Source organism: Rutidosis leptorrhynchoides, chromosome 11, assembly GCF_046630445.1.
Source record: "Rutidosis leptorrhynchoides isolate AG116_Rl617_1_P2 chromosome 11, CSIRO_AGI_Rlap_v1, whole genome shotgun sequence".
Taxonomy (NCBI): domain Eukaryota; kingdom Viridiplantae; phylum Streptophyta; class Magnoliopsida; order Asterales; family Asteraceae; genus Rutidosis; species Rutidosis leptorrhynchoides.
The window spans coordinates 239,840,461-239,860,220 of NC_092343.1; the positions used below are offsets into that span (position 1 = coordinate 239,840,461).

The 19,760-nt window shown below is 34.0% G+C and overlaps 2 protein-coding genes across 2 annotated transcripts; both read right to left on the bottom strand.

Annotated features, from left to right (window-relative positions):
- Positions 1–18,103: 18,103 nt before the first annotated feature.
- LOC139875487 (uncharacterized) lies at positions 18,104–18,676 on the bottom strand. The gene has a single exon (XM_071862824.1). It carries the CDS (start codon positions 18,674–18,676, stop codon positions 18,104–18,106), a length of 573 nt encoding a protein of 190 aa, XP_071718925.1.
- Positions 18,677–18,708: 32 nt separating this feature from the next.
- Positions 18,709–19,089, bottom strand: LOC139875488 (uncharacterized). The gene has a single exon (XM_071862825.1). It carries the CDS (start codon positions 19,087–19,089, stop codon positions 18,709–18,711), a length of 381 nt encoding a protein of 126 aa, XP_071718926.1.
- Between the last annotated feature and the right edge of the window lie 671 nt (positions 19,090–19,760).

The window sequence follows — 19,760 nt, forward strand, 5'->3', positions numbered from 1 at the left end:
CACCCTCATTGTCACAAAAGATCTCAAGAGGGTCCTGAATGGAAGGGACTACTCCTAAGTCGTCGATGAATTTCTTCATCCATGCAGCTTTCTGAGCTGCCAATGAGGCGGCAATGTACTCCGACTCTGTAGTGGATAATGCAACAACATCTTGTTTTGAACTCTTCCAAGAGATCGCACCTCCATTTAATGTGAAGACATAACCGGATTGTGATCGAGAATCATCTCGATCAGTTTGGAAACTCGCGTCCACGTAACCTTTTACAGCGAGTTCCTCCTCACCAGACCCATATATTAGAAACATATCCTTAGTCCTTCTAAGGTATTTCAATATACTTTTAACCGCAATCCAATGACTGTTTCCTGGGTTATTCTGGTATCTACTTGTCAAGCTTAGAGCGCATGACACATCTGGTCTAGTGCATATCATTGCATACATGATTGACCCAATAGCAGATGCGTACGGGACTTTATTCATTCTCTCTTGTTCATCTTTCGTGGTAGGGCACTGAGATGAACTGAGAAGCGTTCCTCTTTGAATAGGTACCAAACCACTCTTAGAGTTCTCCATCTTGAACCTTTTCAAGACCTTTTTAATGTATGCACTTTGATTCAAACCTATCAGTTTCTTAGATCTATCCCTGTAGATCCCAATCCCCAAAACGTATTGTGCTTCTCCAAGATCCTTAATGAAGAAGCATTTACTTAGCCAAGTTTTAACTCCTTGCATTTCCGGAATATCATTTCCAAATAACAATATATCATCCACATATAGTACAAGGAATATGATAGTGCTCCCACTAGCTTTCTTGTATACACAAGCTTCATCACCATTTTTAATGAAGCCAAATTTCTTGGCCTCCTCATTAAAACGATGATTCCACATTCTAGATGCTTGTTTCAATTCGTAGATTGACTTCTTTAACTTGCATACCTTTTTAGGATATTTCGGATCAACAAAACCTTCAGGCTGAACCATATAGACATCTTCCTCAAGATTTCCATTTAGGAAAGCGGTCTTGACATGCATTTGCCATATTTCATAATCATAATGAGCAGCAATGGCAAGTAATATCCTAATAGACTTTAGCATTGCCACAGGCAAAAAAGTTTCATCATAGTCAACCCCTTGAGTTTGAGTGAAACCTTTTGCTACAAGTCTAGCTTTATATGTATCCAAGTTTCCATGTATATCGGTTTTCATCTTGAAAAGCCATTTACAATCAACTAGCCTGGAGCCAATAGGTTGTTCAGCAAGTTCTCAAATTTTGTTGTCATACATGGATTGCATCTCAGCGTTCATGGCTTCCTGCCATTTATCTTTATCAATCCTTGATAAAGCATCTTGGTAGTTTGTTGGTTCATCCAAATCAACCACATAGCAACCATCCATGAGAAACCCATATCTCTCAGGAGGATTACTAATCCTACCAGATCTGCGAACGTCTTGTGTATTTTGATCATCCATTTGATCACTCTCAACATTTTCATGTTGAGTGCTAGTGTCAACCAATTGTATATCATCTACTTGATCTTGAACCTCTTCAAGATCTATCTTCCTTTCACTATTTCCTTCCATTAGGAACTTAGTTTCAAGGAATTCAGCCTTTCGAGCAACAAATACATTTTGCTCGGTTGGATCATAGAAATAGTATCCCATATCATCCTTGGGATATCCTATGAAGATACACTTCGTGGATCGAGCATTCAACTTATTAGGGACGTAACACTTAGGATAAGCTTCACATCCCCATACCTTTAAGTATGATAGAGTTGGAGGTTTTCCAAACCACATCTCATGAGGAGTTCGTTCCACTCTCTTGGTTGGGGCCATATTTAGAATACGAGCCGCGGAGCATAGACAATAACCCCAAAATGATAGAGGCAACGAGCTTCTAGCCATCATAGATCAAACCATATCCATTAGGGTTCGGTTCCTCCTTTCGGATACTCCAATAAGTTGTGGTGTTCCAGGAGGAGTAAGTTGTGAGATAATCCCACAACTTTTAAGATGATCTTGGAAGGCATCGCTAAGTTATTCACCTCCTCTATCAGTACGAAGTACCTTGATTGTCTTATTGAGTTGATTTTGTACTTCGTTTTGATACTCTTTGAATGCCTCAAAAGTTTCATCCTTATGTCTTAACAAGTAGACATATCCGAAATGACTGAAGTCATCAATGAAAGTAACGAAGTATCTTTCACCATTCCTAGTTATGGGCTTAAAGGGTCCACATACATCCGAATGTATTAATCCCAATAAGTCTTTAGCCCTTTCATAGGTCCCTTTGAAAGGTGCTTTAGTCATTTTGCCTTGTAAACAAGATTCACATACATCAAACGAGTCTAGTTCATTTGATTTCAAAAGTCCATTCTTTTGAAGTGTATGCATTCGATTCTTGTTTATGTGACCAAGGCGACAATGCCATAGGTAGAATCACTCAAATCCCTTTTGAGTTTCTTGGTGTTTGCATGGAACATTGAGCTATTGTATGATGTGTCGTCATGAACCAATTCATAAATACCATTCAAAGGCGAAGCCTTAAAATAGAACACATTATCTAAAGAAACATGGATATCATCATTAATGAAATGAAGATTAAAACCACATTGTTTCAAACGGGGTACATAAATAATGTTTCGAGATAAATCGGGTGCATACAAAACATTTTTCAAAATAAGCTCCAAACCACTTGGTAGCTTCAAAACAAAGTCTCCTTAAGCTTTCACTTGCACCCTTGCTCCATTTCCTATGAAGAGACTTGTTGTTCCCGCATCTTGATCACTTCTTTTGAACCCCTACAAAGAATTGCAAATATGAGTTCCACATCCTGTGTCTAATACCCATGTATTAGAAGAAGTAACACTAAGCTCAATGTATACCATATATACATTACCTGAGGTTTGCCCTGCATCCCTCTTGTCTTTCAACTCCTTCAGGTAGACCGGGCAGTTGCATTTCCAGTGACCCATTTCACCGCAACCGAAGCTCGGATCTTCCTTGGGGTTAGCTTTACCGGCAACCTTTTGCTTCTTGTTGTTGTTGGTTGGGGTAACCATCTTCCCCTTTACCTTGCCCTTGCCTTGGTAGGCGGGTCCTTTCCTCTTAGCAGTCTTTGGCTTAGAAGTGTTATTGTTTTTGGACCCGCCTTCATTGATCATAAACATGGGTGAAGCCCTTTTACCCATGCTCGCTTCAGCCGTCTTTAGCATGGCATGTAATTCGCCAATGCTCTTATGTAAAAACCCGTCCTTATCCATCCGGACGAAGTCTTCAACATCTGGTTCCATTGCGATGATCGACTCCAAGTAAGGTCCTTAATATGAGCAAATGCACAGCGAAAGACTTAATTCGTACCTGAGAATAAACATGCTTTAAAACATCAACATAAAGTTGGTGAGATATATAGGTTTGATGCTAGCAGCGTTATAACTATGGACCACAAGATTTCATGTTTATACATAATACACTCCTCGTGTATGAAAAGTCGTTGAGCACTTGGTAACCATACTTAACATTTAAATCACAGCAGCATATTCTTAAATAAACCCTACACCGTACCAAGTGTAGTAACGAAACGAAGTACTGTGCAACCATTAAAAACTGGTCGTCCAGCCCGGTTGGGGTTGTCAGGCCCGATAGATCTATCAACAGGATTCGCGTTTACGCTCCTCACGTAAATATTAGCTACCAAGTATAAAGAAATATGCCATGGTACAACTCAACGTAGATTTATTTTTGATCACTTGTGTCCATATCGTAAATCATTTATAAAAACAGCGCATGTATTCTCAGCCCAAAATATTTAGAGTTTAAAAGGGGACTATATACTCACCATACTGTATTTTGTAGTAAAAATACATATAACATCATCGAACAAGTATAGGGTTGGCCTCGGATTCACGAACCTATATCATTTATATATCTATTAACATATAAAATTGTAATCGAACGAATTTATATATTATTAGTGATCTCGATGTTATTTTAATAAATTGTATGTTTTGTTAATAACTTAATTAATATATTTATTTTATATGCTTTTAAATAATTAATCTTTATTATAAGAATATTAATATAGTGTTTGTTAAATAAATTTTTATATAACTAATTTTTATTGTAATAATAATAATAATAATAATATTAATATTAATGGTAGTAAAAATGTTAATAATAATAATAATAATGTTAAAAATAATAATACTTAATACCTAATGATAATAATAATACTAATAAGAAAAGACTACCTTTAAAAGGAGACAAACTTCAAAAATATAAGGAAACAGTCAGTGGCAGGGATAGAAACCGCGACTCCTTGTTCAACAACACCACAGCCTAACCATTTATCTGTTTCAATTTATCTATTATTCCCCGGATTAAATTTCATTTAACCCGTCATAATATCCTTACTAGTCTTATGCCCAAACTGAAATAGTAAACAGATCTCGGCCCAGATTTATTTTCGGCCCACCAGCAGGTTCTAAGCCTAATCTCATCACAATCCAATAAATATAACAGCCCGTGAAACCCTAAAGGTTTTCGATTTATATGTATCATCATAGAATCATTCGACTTCTCATCTCCATCTTGTAATTTATTATCTTTATTCGTCCATTACTCCTCGTCTTTTCCATAAACATCATCATCATTCATCGTTCACCACCAAACATCCTCATTATGCTCTATCACCACCTCATCGTCCATAATATTTTAAACGTATCAATATCAAATTGTCTAACCATATTGTCGGCCATTTAAAGGAACCCGAATTAGAATAAAAAAAATATATCGATGGCCCATACAATCCACTTTAATCGATATTCTTTTTCCTTTGAGAATTAAGTGGGGTTATATGTGTTATTTTTGTCATCCACTAGGCTTTTAAGAAAATCAAAGAACTCTTAGTTGTCGACAATTGTCAATTTGATGGATTGAATTTCAGTTTACAACAAAAGGGACGGACCAATCATAAACTTATCATACTACTAATTGTAACCCATTTAGATATCACCTCATCTTTAACTTAGATCATCATCAAAAAATATAACGCGTGATTTAGATGTCCCATATTGGGTCGGCCATAAAGGGAAAAGGAAAAAGAAGGTAACGCACCATAATGTTGTTATTTGTTTAATAACAAGTGGCTTGATTTATATTGGCATAAGATAATAAAAGTTGCAACTATAAAGGTAGGCTGTAGGGATTGTAGTTGTTCGCAGAAGGAAACAGAAACTGATTACGGAGGGTTTTTGGTTTGGTTGCAACAGACAAAGAGAATAATGGCATCGTTTAACGAGTAAAGTGGCTGTGTAATTTGTTGTTTGAAAGGAAATGGAAACAGAAAGACACAAGTAGCAGCTGCAGTGAACTATAATTGTGTTGTGTTTGGATCACGCTGAAGCAACAAAAAGAAAAAGAAGAAAAATAAATAAATGGTGGCGGTATTGGTGATTCTTTATGGTGGTTTACCTCAACAGAACAAATACAATATTAGCTGCAGATATCGTAGTTCTTTGGGGTTGGGTACGAACAGGATCAGAAAAAAAATTAATGAGTTTCGCTAGTGGTTTATAATGGTGTGTTAATTGGGTCGTGGTCATGGTTCTCGAACAACAACAAAGAAAATGGGTTTCGATGGTGGTGATGTATATGGTGGAGGTTTGTTAATTGTAGGGTTGGTGGAGATGGGTTTCACGATGGTGTTTGTTGTTGTAGATGTCGATGATAGTTGATGATGATCAATAGTGGTGTTTGGTTTCAAGAACTGGTTCAATGGTGATAAATGGTGATGAAGTGATGGGTGAGAAGTGTAAGAACGGAGGAAATCGGGTTCTTCTAGTTTTCTTACAACTGATTGTTAATTTCGATGTTTTGATCGAAGATGTGATAGCAGATAGATATATAGAGGATGAATGATGTCATTACAGCTCATTTGATCCAATTGGACTTTGTCTGCTAGTTTACTTGGCTAGACAAAAAATATTCGTTCATAATAAATCAAATAAATAAGTTAAAAGGCAGTTTGAAATTCTTCACAGCTTGGTACGATCAGATGTGGATGTGCAACAACTGGAGACAGAAACAAAAATCATATGCAGTACAGATTGAGATGTGAAATTGAATTCGATTCAATTATTGTATATACGTATAATTATGTCAATAAGTATTATATAATGTATATATATTGTATAATGTGTCTGTACAAATATATCAGTATATATATTTGTCGTATACATCAGTGTACATATTTGTTATAGTATATCGTATGTATATACCTGTTTTTATGTATTATACATATTCTTATAAATATAATATAATAATATTAATACTCTTAACATCATAGATACTAATTATAATGATATAATAGTAATAATAATATTATTAGTAATGATAATGGTAATTATAGTATGATATATATATATCAAATTTCTTATCTATAATGAAAATAATACTATTAATAATTCAGATTTTAATATTAATTTTTATTATATCGTATATTATTTTATATATATTTCTAACAATTAAATCGTATAATATTATCTAATTATGTATATATATATTTATTTATTTATTTATAAACAATTGTTCGTGAATTGTCGGAAATGGTCCAAGGTCAATTGAATATATGAACATTGTTTCAAAAGTTTCTAGACTCAATATTACAGATTTTGTTTATAGCGTCGGAAACATATAAAGATTAAGGTTTAAATTTGGTCGAAAATTTCCGGGTCGTTACAGTACCCACCCGTTAAAGAAATTTCGTCCCCGAAATTTGATCGAGATCGTCGTGATTAACAATAAAATGTTTTTATGACGAGTATGAATTGATATCTAGAGTTTTATCACCATTTAGTAATAGTGGTAAAATAATTCGATTGTGTGAAGCCTACAAGTGAAGCTGTCACAAGAAATTGAGATAGAGATTTAACTTTTGACGTAGTCACAGTGAATTTTCGGAATTTAAGGGATTTAAAAGAAAATCTTGAAAATCTAAAAGATTTGATTCTTCGGCGAATAAGGAAATTATGATCTTCTTTGATTTAATGCGCCAATCTGTTTCGATTTCTCTGTCGGATATTTCACTATAAATCCACTTCCTTCCCTTCCTTACTTCCATACCTCACATCTTCTATTCTTTCTTCATTCATCAATATGCTCCATCCAATCCTGATTCTTATTATACTTCTAACTTTCATATCTTTCATTCTTCTCTTTCATTTACCGCCAGAAGAATCTATTTACTTCTATCATTTTCTCAGAATTATAATATTTTTAATTCTCCCGTGTCTTTACATTGCAATACGTATTGATATACACAGTTTGTAAATCCTGGGTGGTTTTCGGCCTTCGTATTCTTCATTATTTTTCAAAGCTTCATGTTTTCGTTTTCTCTTCCCGACTTTGAGTCAAGCGAGTAATGATCCGAAATTTTTAGGTATGAAATTTGGAATGAATATAGCTAATGCTTTAAGAAACAAATGGTAATGGCACGATTTTGATTTTTCAAATTACCAGATTATCCTGGAAAAGATAGAACTATCAAGATGATATGTTCCTAATATGTTTGGAGATTGGATAGAATGTAAGAGTCGTGTAACATGGCACATGATGATGGTACTGTGAATCATCACATTCCATTAGAAACTCAACATGACTTACTGTAATATAATGAAGTTGATCAAGTTTCATTATATTATACTAATTCATGCATCAGTTCCCAACACTACTTCAAAACACTCATATTTTAAACTCGGAGGTTTCAGAATTTAGAAACTAACACAGTTTCTTTTATGTTGTAACGTAGATGTTACGGAGAGATATATGATCGCAGATAGGAATAGTTGTGAAAATATCTCCGGAAATATGGAGAATATGTATAACGAAAGATATGAAGATATCTTATAATATCTAAGATAAGATGATGATGAAGGATATCATCCGAAAAGGTTTAGAATGTCGAGTAGGGTTCTTACTAACGGTTTCAGCAGGTACTGAATCGTTGGGATTCTTTGAAAGCAGATTCAGTTCTTGTGATTTATCCACACCTTCCTTCATACTTTGCTCAATCCGTTTTCCAGTTCCAAATCTCCTCTTTTTCTGAGCTTCACCAACACATTATACTTTATCGTCAAATTTTGACTACTAAATTCGTTTACAGTTTTTGCTGCTTCATCAGCATTTTAAGAACTACTTCATAGTTCAGGGTGTTTTTCAGAAACTTCACATTCAGAGTATGAATTTCTTAGGATAAACGTTGTAGGTATAACTGGAGAAGTGCTACGAGATTTTCAAAATACTAACTGCGGATTCCGCCGAAGAGATAATGAGCTGCTGGTATATTTGCTGATGATGTCGTGGGATATAAAAGGTTCTCCGGTAACGACGGCGAAAGGACAAGGTATAAATATCGAGATTATAATAGGAGTAGTCTCACTGAGAAGTCGAAGTGGAGCTGTGACAAAATTAGCTTCCTGAAAAGAAATTGTAGGGTTGTTTTTGCTAATAGATGGCAGAGGATTCAACACGATATGTGTTAAACTATGAATTTGGATTCGAAAGTTTTTCAGGTGCATGAATCCTTTTTTTCCGTAGATGAAGTGCGGTTGGTTCATCTTTCCGATCGAGGTGTTTTCAAAAATCATGAAAAGTTGTGAATGCGAATTGTAATCGTCAAGATACGAATGAGGTTTAAGATAGAATCAAGTGGCAAACTTGAAGATTAGTTTAGTTTCATATGTTATAATCAATATTTTAATTCATTTTACTTGTCCAAAGTTAGCAGTCTAATAGTCCGATTGTCCAATGGTCCAATAATTTCATAAATTAAATACATAATATTCAAATTAATTAATACGTATCGTTACCCGTGTACCGGTCTCAGTATCGATCACAACTCAAAGTATATATATATTTTGGAATCAACTCCGACCCTGTATAGCCAACTCCCACCTTCACATATAGAGTGTCTATGGTTGTTCCGAAATATATATTTAGATGGGTCAATATGATAAGTCGAAACCTTGTATACGTGTCCCGTTTATTTAAAGTGCGTAAAATAAATAAATATATATCATGACCCATTATACAACGTGTTGTCTCAGAATTAATCCGACGTATTGTTGTACATGTGTCCCGACGGCATGTAAAGTGCAGAAATTAAATAACAATAAATAAAATTGCGAGAATGTAAATTGCGATAAATTAAATGTTAGCCGGGAACAGTTAGCTAGGAACAATTAGCGTGAATTCCTAACAATATTTTTAATTTAGTTAATTCGTCTGTTTCTAACAAATTTTATTTTGTCCAATGTTTTCTTCTTTATGCCACTTGTTGGATTCTGATAGGTCAAAATCCGAATATGAAATTTTGAATGAAAATAGTTATTCTGGGGTGAGCAGATACGAATATCGGTGGTTGTAAGTAGGATAGTAAATGAACGTTGAATCAGATCCGAAGAATGTACAGTGTAACTTATTAATGTGAAATTAGAATATTCCTCGGGTGCTACCCACCCGTTAAAATATTTTCATCATTAACAGTTTGTACGAAAGAATTTTTAATTACAATCTTTATGAAAATATACTTGCATATATATTTTCATCGAGTGTAATCATGGATTCAATGAGTCATTAAGATATTAAACTCATTTGATTTATCATTAACACTTGATTACGTGATTTCTAAATCATTAGAGATTACATAATTGTCATGTTGAACGGAGATAAATGAGGTAGAATGATACGTAAAGCGAAGATAATCGATGTAGAACGATACGTAGAATGAAAATAGAGTAGATAGAACGATATGTAGAACAAAGATTATTTTTGAAGTTTATGACGCGGTTTTGATTTGGGGGTGATAAGGGTACTGTTGACGTTGATGATGGTGATACAGATTATGCGGTTGGTGCTGATGCTGGTGTTTGCAACCTTCGCACATTGTTCACCAACGTCGTCACACGAGCGCGAAGTTCGTTAATTTCTGCTAGTACACCGGGATGATTGGCGGTTGGAGCGAGCGAATGAACTAGATTCAAAATATGGGATAGTATATAGTCGTGACGAGATACTCTAGAAATGAGTGAGAAAATGGTGTTTCGAATAGGTTCGCCGGTAAGTGCTTCAGGTTCATCGCCAAGAGGACAATTTGGTGGATGGAATGGTTATTTGATGTGAAATGATTTTCGGATATCGGATGATATTCTAGATATATAGAATATCTATATACATAGTACTAAAGATTTCGTAGACTACAGAGGAACCTACGGCATATGTCAGGCAAGTCTACAGATGCGCTACGATATGAATTTTGTCTATACACTATCGATACACTAAATGCAGTAAGACATGTCTAGACTTAAGAATGATAAGCAGGTAATTCCCTAAGGATGATAAACAGATGGTTTCCGACTAGAAATGATAAGCAAAACTTTTTGACATGTAGACACGGTCAAAGTCCAGACTCACTAATGTATCCTAACATCTACTAGTCAGACACACTAATGCAAGGCCTGGTTCGCTAAGACCACCGCTCTGATACCACCTGTAAAAACCCATCCTTATCCATCCGGACGAAGTCTTCAACATCTGGTTCCATTGCGATGATAGACTCCAAGTAAGGTCCTTAATATGAGCAAATGCACAGCGGAAGACTTAATTCGTACCTGAGAATAAACATGCTTTAAAACATCAACATAAAGTTGGTGAGATATATAGGTTTGATGCTAGCAGCGTTATAACTATGGACCACAAGATTTCATGTTTATACATAATACACTCCTCGTGTATGAAAAGTCGTTGAGCACTTGGTAACCATACTTAACATTTAAATCACAGCAGCATATTCTTAAATAAACCCTACACCGTACCAAGTGTAGTAACGAAACGAAGTACTGTGCAACCGTTAAAAACTGGTCGTCCAGCCCGGTTGGGGTTGTCAGGCCCAATAGATCTATCAACAGGATTCGCGTTTACGCTCCTCACGTAAATATTAGCTACCAAGTATAAAGAAATATGCCATGGTACAACTCATCGTAGATTTATTTTTAATCACTTGTGTCCATATCGTAAATCATTTATAAAAACAGCGCATGTATTCTCAGCCCAAAATATTTAGAGTTTAAAAGGGGACTATATACTCACCATACTGTATTTTGTAGTAAAAATACATATAACATCATCGAACAAGTATAGGGTTGGCCTCGGATTCACGAACCTATATCATTTATATATCTATTAACATATAAAATTGTAATCGAATGAATTTATATATTATTAGTGATCTGAATGTTATTTTAATAAATTGTATGTTTTGTTAATAACTTAATTAATATATTTATTTTATATGCTTTTAAATAATTAATCTTTATTATAAGAATATTAATATAGTGTTTGTTAAATAAATTTTTATATAACTAATTTTTATTGTAATAATAATAATAATAATAATAATATTAATATTAATGGTAGTAAAAATGTTAATAATAATAATAATAATGTTAAAAATAATAATACTTAATACCTAATGATAATAATAATACTAATAAGAAAAGACTACCTTTAAAAGGAGACAAACTTCAAAAATATAAGAAAACAGTCAGTGGCAGGGATAGAAACCGCGACTCCTTATTCAACAACACCACAGCCTAACCATTTATCTGTTTCAATTTATCTATTATTCCCCGGATTAAATTTCATTTAACCCGTCATAATATCCTTACTAGTCTTATGCCCAAACTGAAATAGTAAACAGATCTCGGCCCAGATTTATTTTCGGCCCACCAGCAGGTTCTAAGCCTAATCTCATCACAATCCAATAAATATAACAGCCCGTGAAACCCTAAAGGTTTTCGATTTATATGTATCATCATAGAATCATTCGACTTCTCATCTCCATCTTGTAATTTATTATCTTTATTCGTCCATTACTCCTCGTCTTTTCCATAAACATCATCATCATTCATCGTTCACCACCAAACATCCTCATTATGCTCTATCACCACCTCATCGTCCATAATATTTTAAACGTATCAATATCAAATTGTCTAACCATATTGTCGGCCATTTAAAGGAACCCGAATTAGAATAAAAAAATATATCGATGGCCCATACAATCCACTTTAATCGATATTCTTTTTCCTTTGAGAATTAAGTGGGGTTATATGTGTTATTTTTGTCATCCACTAGGCTTTTAAGAAAATCAAAGAACTCTTAGTTGTCGACAATTGTCAATTTGATGGATTGAATTTCAGTTTACAACAAAAGGGACGGACCAATCATAAACTTATCATACTACTAATTGTAACCCATTTGGATATCACCTCATCTTTAACTTAGATCATCATCAAAAAATATAACGCGTGATTTAGATGTCCCATATTGGGTCGGCCATAAAGGGAAAAGGAAAAAGAAGGTAACGCACCATAATGTTGTTATTTGTTTAATAACAAGTGGCTTGATTTATATTGGCATAAGATAATAAAAGTTGCAACTATAAAGGTAGGCTGTAGGGATTGTAGTTGTTCGCAGAAGGAAACAGAAACTGATTACGGAGGGTTTTTGGTTTGGTTGCAACAGACAAAGAGAAGAAACAGAAAAATAATGGCATCGTTTAACGAGTAAAGTGGCTGTGTAATTTGTTGTTTGAAAGGAAATGGAAACAGAAAGACACAAGTAGCAGCTGCAGTGAACTATAATTGTGTTGTGTTTGGATCACGCTGAAGCAACAAAAAGAAAAAGAAGAAAAATAAATAAATGGTGGCGGTATTGGTGATTCTTTATGGTGGTTTACCTCAACAGAACAAATACAATATTAGCTGCAGATATCGTAGTTCTTTGGGGTTGGGTACGAACAGGATCAGAAAAAAAATTAATGAGTTTCGCTAGTGGTTTATAATGGTGTGTTAATTGGGTCGTGGTCATGGTTCTCGAACAACAACAAAGAAAATGGGTTTCGATGGTGGTGATGTATATGGTGGAGGTTTGTTAATTGTAGGGTTGGTGGAGATGGGTTTCACGATGGTGTTTGTTGTTGTAGATGTCGATGATAGTTGATGATGATCAATAGTGGTGTTTGGTTTCAAGAACTGGTTCAATGGTGATAAATGGTGATGAAGTGATGGGTGAGAAGTGTAAGAACGGAGGAAATCGGGTTCTTCTAGTTTTCTTACAACTGATTGTTAATTTCGATGTTTTGATCGAAGATGTGATAGCAGATAGATATATAGAGGATGAATGATGTCATTACAGCTCATTTGATCCAGTTGGACTTTGTTTGCTAGTTTACTTGGCTAGACAAAAAATATTCGTTCATAATAAATCAAATAAATAAGTTAAAAGGCAGTTTGAAATTCTTCACAGCTTGGTACGATCAGATGTGGATGTGCAACAACTGGAGACAGAAACAAAAATCATATGCAGTACAGATTGAGATGTGAAATTGAATTCGATTCAATTATTGTATATACGTATAATTATGTCAATAAGTATTATATAATGTATATATATTGTATAATGTGTATGTACAAATATATCAGTATATATATTTGTCGTATACATCAGTGTACATATTTGTTATAGTATATCGTATGTATATACCTATTTTTATGTATTATACATATTCTTATAAATATAATATAATAATATTAATACTCTTAACATCATAGATACTAATTATAATGATATAATAGTAATAATAATATTATTAGTAATGATAATGGTAATTATAGTATGATATATATATCAAATTTCTTATCTATAATGAAAATAATACTATTAATAATTCAGATTTTAATATTAATTTTTATTATATCGTATATTATTTTATATATATTTCTAACAATTAAATCGTATAATATTATCTAATTATGTATATATATATTTATTTATTTATTTATAAACAATTGTTCGTGAATTGTCGGAAATGGTCCAAGGTCAATTGAATATATGAACATTGTTTCAAAAGTTTCTAGACTCAATATTACAGATTTTGTTTATCGCGTCGGAAACATATAAAGATTAAGGTTTAAATTTGGTCGGAAATTTCCGGGTCGTTACATCTTATCCCATCCATTCATGTTGTAATTCATTACAAATGTGTGAAACCTCTTTGACAAGGAATTAAGGATAAGGTCCGTGGCTAATTCATTAGACATGTTGCAGTTTAGACGGTTCGCTCGATCAATTAGGCTTTTCATCTTAAGGACATAAGATGAAACGGATTGGGAGTCGTCCATCCGACATGCATGAAGCACTCGGATCGTTTCAAAGCGCTAGACACGAGCTTGTTGAAGGAACATCTCCTTCAACTTGTGATCATGTCATATGCACTATGATGCTCGAAATCCTTTTGGAGTTCTGGTATCATAGTGCCAAGCATGAGGCAAGAAACTTGCACCAAATCGGTGCAATATTTCTCCCAATAAGCCATGCCTCCCGTACCATCCTCGTCTGGTTGATTGGGAATGGGGTCTTCCAACACATACGCCCTATCCTCTAGTTTGAGGAAAATTCTTAGATTGCGGAACCAATCCATGAAGTTCGTATGGTTGAGTTTTTCCTTTTCGAGGATTGACCTCAACGATAGATTGTTAAAGTTGATAGGTGCGTTTGGAATGTTGTTGTTGTTATTGGAGGCCATCCACAAAATTTAACAAAGTTGTTTAAGTATCAATTTTAATTTAACAATCAATACCCTTTAAATCCAATTGATAGTTATTAAATTTTAGAATACAACTATAAACCAAATTTTGGTTAGGTGACCTTTATCCCGTCATTTGATTTAGCTAGGTAGTCATTATATGACAATTACAATCCTTTTGCAACTTCTAAGTTATGGAATCATGCAATCCTTTTGCATGTCATATATATTCCATCAACGCCTATTTGTTCCTCATGCTTCGGTGACCCTAAGTTCATGATTCCCAAATCAAGTCGTCCTACTTGTGTAAATGTGTAAATTTAACATACACGTGGTTAGGTGACCTTTATCCCACAAGCATGAGAAATTCACATTAATCATATTAGTTTGCTCATAATGGTTAGGTGACCTTTATCCCATTATGAGTTCCCTAATATTTTTAAGTGTCACACAAAAGGATGGCGTTAAACTTGTTTGCCTTGTTAAGAAGGGATTTTAAGTTTTCATAATTTCTAGTTTAAGAAAACAATTGTACCATACACTAACATGCATTTAGTGTATGGTTTATTTGAAAATCCATTTTTCATGTTATGTAATAAAGCTAATTTCATTACATTGATATATACCATTTTATATTTGTATTAATAACCAATTATTATACACCTTTTAACCATTTATAATTGTCGTTTTGCCACTTTTAATTTAACCAATTAAATTATCGTTTTGCATTTCGTGAATAATGTCTAATTTAACCAATTAAATTGTCATTTTTCTTGTTGTTAACTTGTGATATTCTTGTAGCAACCAAATATACAAACACAATAAACAACCATGCATGCAAAACAAAGATGTTCACAATCAAGCTATTTTGGTAAGCATTTGTTTAGCTGAAAACAAATGCCACTGGTTAAGGTGTTATAACACAAAGTAGGAGATTTCAAAATCTCCCACTTAATCTTGCATCCTTCCTTGTGTTCTTCATTGTCATCTTCTTGTATCTTCATTTTTACAAAATATATCCTAATACATTTTTCTCTAAAAAATGAAAATACAACCAAATCTATTTTACATGCCAAATATAAAATAAATTACATGACTAAATGAATAATATTACAAACCGATTGAATAAATATTATTACAAACCAAATGAATAATAAATAATCAACCAAACATTCAATCAAACACAAGGTCAAGGCTTAGATTGTGAACATTATCATACAACCAAAATATGAACAACATGGAACAACCCAAAACCCATTTTGGGACCCATGAAATTCGGCCAAACTTACAACCCACCCAAAACCCGAAATTTTTTGCATTCTACTATCATGCATGTTCATAAAATGCAAAATATAGTGGGTTTAATAAATCATCTCGAAGCATATTTCATTAACTTCGGCTCTAGATACCATTGTTGGGATTTAACAAGTTCATGATATACTTAAACCATTTTAAGAATTAAGAAAGCGGAAGCATATTAATTATTATTTTGAACATGTTAATCTTTAACCTATTAAAGTTAAATCTCAATTAGGATCAAGTTGTGAAATATACTTACAAACTACAAGCAAGAAAAGAGTTTATACCTACTCCAAGCTTGTTGATAAGTGATGAAGATGATGAATGGAGCTCCAAAAGTATGAAACCTCAAGTAGTTATACCCCAAACTTGTGCACCAACACCCTAGCTTTGGTTAGGATTTAATGACACTTGAAAATGGCTAGCAAAATCAACTCAAGAACACCCTTTTGTTCTTCAAAACTCACGGCCAAAAACAGCAGGTTTTTGGTGTTTTTTGTGCAGTTTTTTTTATGTATTTTGATGTGTATTGCATGTGTATGTTCAAGTGTTTAAGTCTCCAAGAGGTCTTGGTAGTTATCCCATGGAATCTTTGGAAGTAACACTTAAAAGCTAGTTAAAAAATAGCATGCTTGTGAAACTCCCATGCCATTTCCAAATTTGTATTATAAAATAAGTTTTATAAAAGAATTAATTTTTATAAAACTATTTTATAAACTTCCATATTTATTTATGTACATTTTATTATATAAAACCCATTTATATAAAATGTAACATAAATTTATTAATTATTTAACCTATAAATAATTAAATCCAAATTATATAAATTATTCCATAATTTATATATATATATATATATATATATATATATATATATATATATATATATATATATATATACACATCAAGTAATATTTAAGAAAACCATTTTTCTTAAAGTTCAAGTGTCGCGTATTTAATCAATGATCCAATCGCTAAGATCAAATACTAATAAGGTGTCGGTAAGCTTGTTATTGGGTATGACCCGACTTGGATCAAAACACATTAGACACATTAATTTAATATGTCTCTCGGGCATGCGAAATACCTTCATAAATAACACTAATGGATGTTATGAACTTCGACGGTCTTTTACGAGTACCGTTTCTTTGTACGATTGGATAACCATGGTTGTGTGAATTCGTATCTAGCACAATTAAATTGTGAACTATATGCTATTGTTGTTGCTAGCTTCTTGTGAATTGTGGATAGTTGTTTATGCATGATGTTGCATAGTTATCGAATTGCTAGCTTGTATGCGGTATGGTAAGTGATTGCAAGTAAGTAGGTTATATGTGAACATGTATAATTATTTCATTCACTAAGCGTTAGCTTACCCCCTCGTTGTTTATCTTTTTAGATGCAGGTGCGGATAAGGGGAAAGGGGTTGTTGGGCACTAGGTGTCCTTTGATGATGTTTCGTTGGAGCTTTTGGAAGTTGGCCTAGCGTTTTGGGTAGTTTAGCCCCAAACCATGCTCGATGTGTTGTTTGGATTAAAACTATCATTTTTGGTTAGGTCAAACTTGTATCACATTTGTTAATGGCCGTCGTGCCTATTGTAAACACTAAACTTGTTGTATGTTTTAACGAAACGTGTGGAATGGTTTACATATTTGATTGGCGCATAAATGTGTATTATTTTAAAGAAAATTTATTTATCGTATGGAATATGGGTTGGGTTGTTTCAGAAATAATCAATTGCTACAATCAGGAACTTTACATTCCCTGCACCTGGTGGAAAGGGTTCCACAATATCAATGGCCCATTTATAAAATGGCCATGGCGAATCAATTGGAATCATACCATGCCTTGGTTTGCGATTCTGCGGTGCGTGCCTTTGACAGCTTTTACACCTTTTAACTGTTTGCGCAACATTGCGATATAGGGTAGGCCAAAAGTAACCCATTCGCATTATTTTTGCGGCAATAGTTTTATAACCTGAATGAAGAGCACAAGATCCACTATGCACTTCCTCAACAATTGTTGCTGCTTCTGCGGGTCTTACACACCGCATTAATGGTCCCAAATACGATTTGTGATATAACACATCATTTTTAATCACATACATAGGTGATCTTTCGCCTACCAAACGAGCTTCCTTTTGATCTTCTGGCAATGCACCATTTCACAGATAATTGGCAATAGGACCCATCCAATTTGGTTCAACCTCTTCTATAGCCGCAACAAATAAACTTCCATCTATGGATTTATTGGGAAGTTCTTCTACCCAGACCTGCTTTTGAAAGTGCAAAAATATCAATGCAACAAGTTTGCTCAACGCATCCGCCTTTTTATTTTGACTTCTCGATACTTGTGATAACTCAAAGAATTCAAATTTTTTCTCGAATTCCTGCACAATTTTTAAATACTTCTGCATAGACAACTCATGGGCTTCAAAAGAGCCATTAAATTGGTTTGCTACCAGCTGCGAATCAACATATGCGCGCAACTGCATAATATTCATCTTATGCGCCATATTTAATCCTGCAAGCAATGCTTCGTATTCAGCCTCATTATTTGTTACATCAAAATTAAAGCGTAGCGCGTATGTGTGTTCTTCTCCACTTGGATTTGTCAACACTAATCCCGCGCCTGCTCCTTCCATACACGATGCACCATCTGTATATAAATCCCAGATTTCACACTGAGGTGGCTTCAATTGTGTTCTTTCATGGATAACCTCCAATTCACCCGTCATTTCTGCAAGGTAATCTGCCAAAATTTGACCTTTTACAGATGTACACGGTAGATACGATATTTCAAATGCTCCAAGCTCAATTGCCCATTTGGCAATCTTCCAGATATCGCAGATGTGCTCAAAACATTCTTAACGGGCAAATCAGTTAAGACATGTGTTGGATGACCTTGAAAGTATCTGCACAACCTTCTTGACGTCAAAACTAACGCGTAAATAAATTTTTCAATCGGCGCATAATTTCTTTCACTTCCCGCAAGCGCCTTGCTAACGAAATAAACTAGCTTTTGGATCTTGTTCCTTTCCGCAACAAGTACTGAGCCAAATGCTTCATTCGCAACCGATATATAAAGGTACAATATTTCGCCATCAATAGGCGCGATCAATGTAGGCAATGTAGCAAGCAATTGCTTCATCTCCTGAAATGTCGTATTTGCCTCTTCAGTTCAGACAAAGTTCTTCTACGTCAAACACCCCTTAAGAGTGCGAAAGAAAGGCAACTGTCTTTCTGCAGCTTTTGAAAGAAATCTAGTTAAAGCCGCGATTTTTCCAGTTAAACTTTGCACTTCTTTAACAGTTTTAGGCGCGGTCATGTTTTCAATTGCAACAATTTTCTTAAGATTTGCCTGTATGCCCTGCTCAGTGACATAGTATCCTAGAAACTTGCCTTCTTTTTCCCCGAAACTGCATTTAGACGGATTCAACTTCATGTTGATTTTTCGCAAACTTTCAAATGTTTCTTTCATATCAACCAAAATATTTTCTTGCGTTTTGCTTTTTATAACAAGATCATCAACATAAGCCTCTAGATTGCGACCTATCTTGTGACAACCCGGAAATTTCCAACCAAATTTAAACTTTAATCTTTATATGTTTCCGACACGATAAGCAATATTTGTTAAGTTAAATTTCAAGAATTTTAAACTATGTTCATACATTCATTCAACCTCGACCAAGTTCCAACGATTCACGAACCATTAAACGAATATGATTATATATGTATATGTGTATATATATTATAACTTGAAACGTAAACAAAATATTAGATTAAATACTTTATAAGATTGTATCTGTTTCAAATTATTTA

Bases quoted from the DNA above. Each gene is read 5' to 3' on its own strand.
- LOC139875487 (XM_071862824.1), bottom strand. From the start codon at position 18,676: ATGACGGGTGAATTGGAGGTTATCCATGAAAGAACACAATTGAAGCCA.
- LOC139875488 (XM_071862825.1), bottom strand. From the start codon at position 19,089: ATGAAGCAATTGCTTGCTACATTGCCTACATTGATCGCGCCTATTGAT.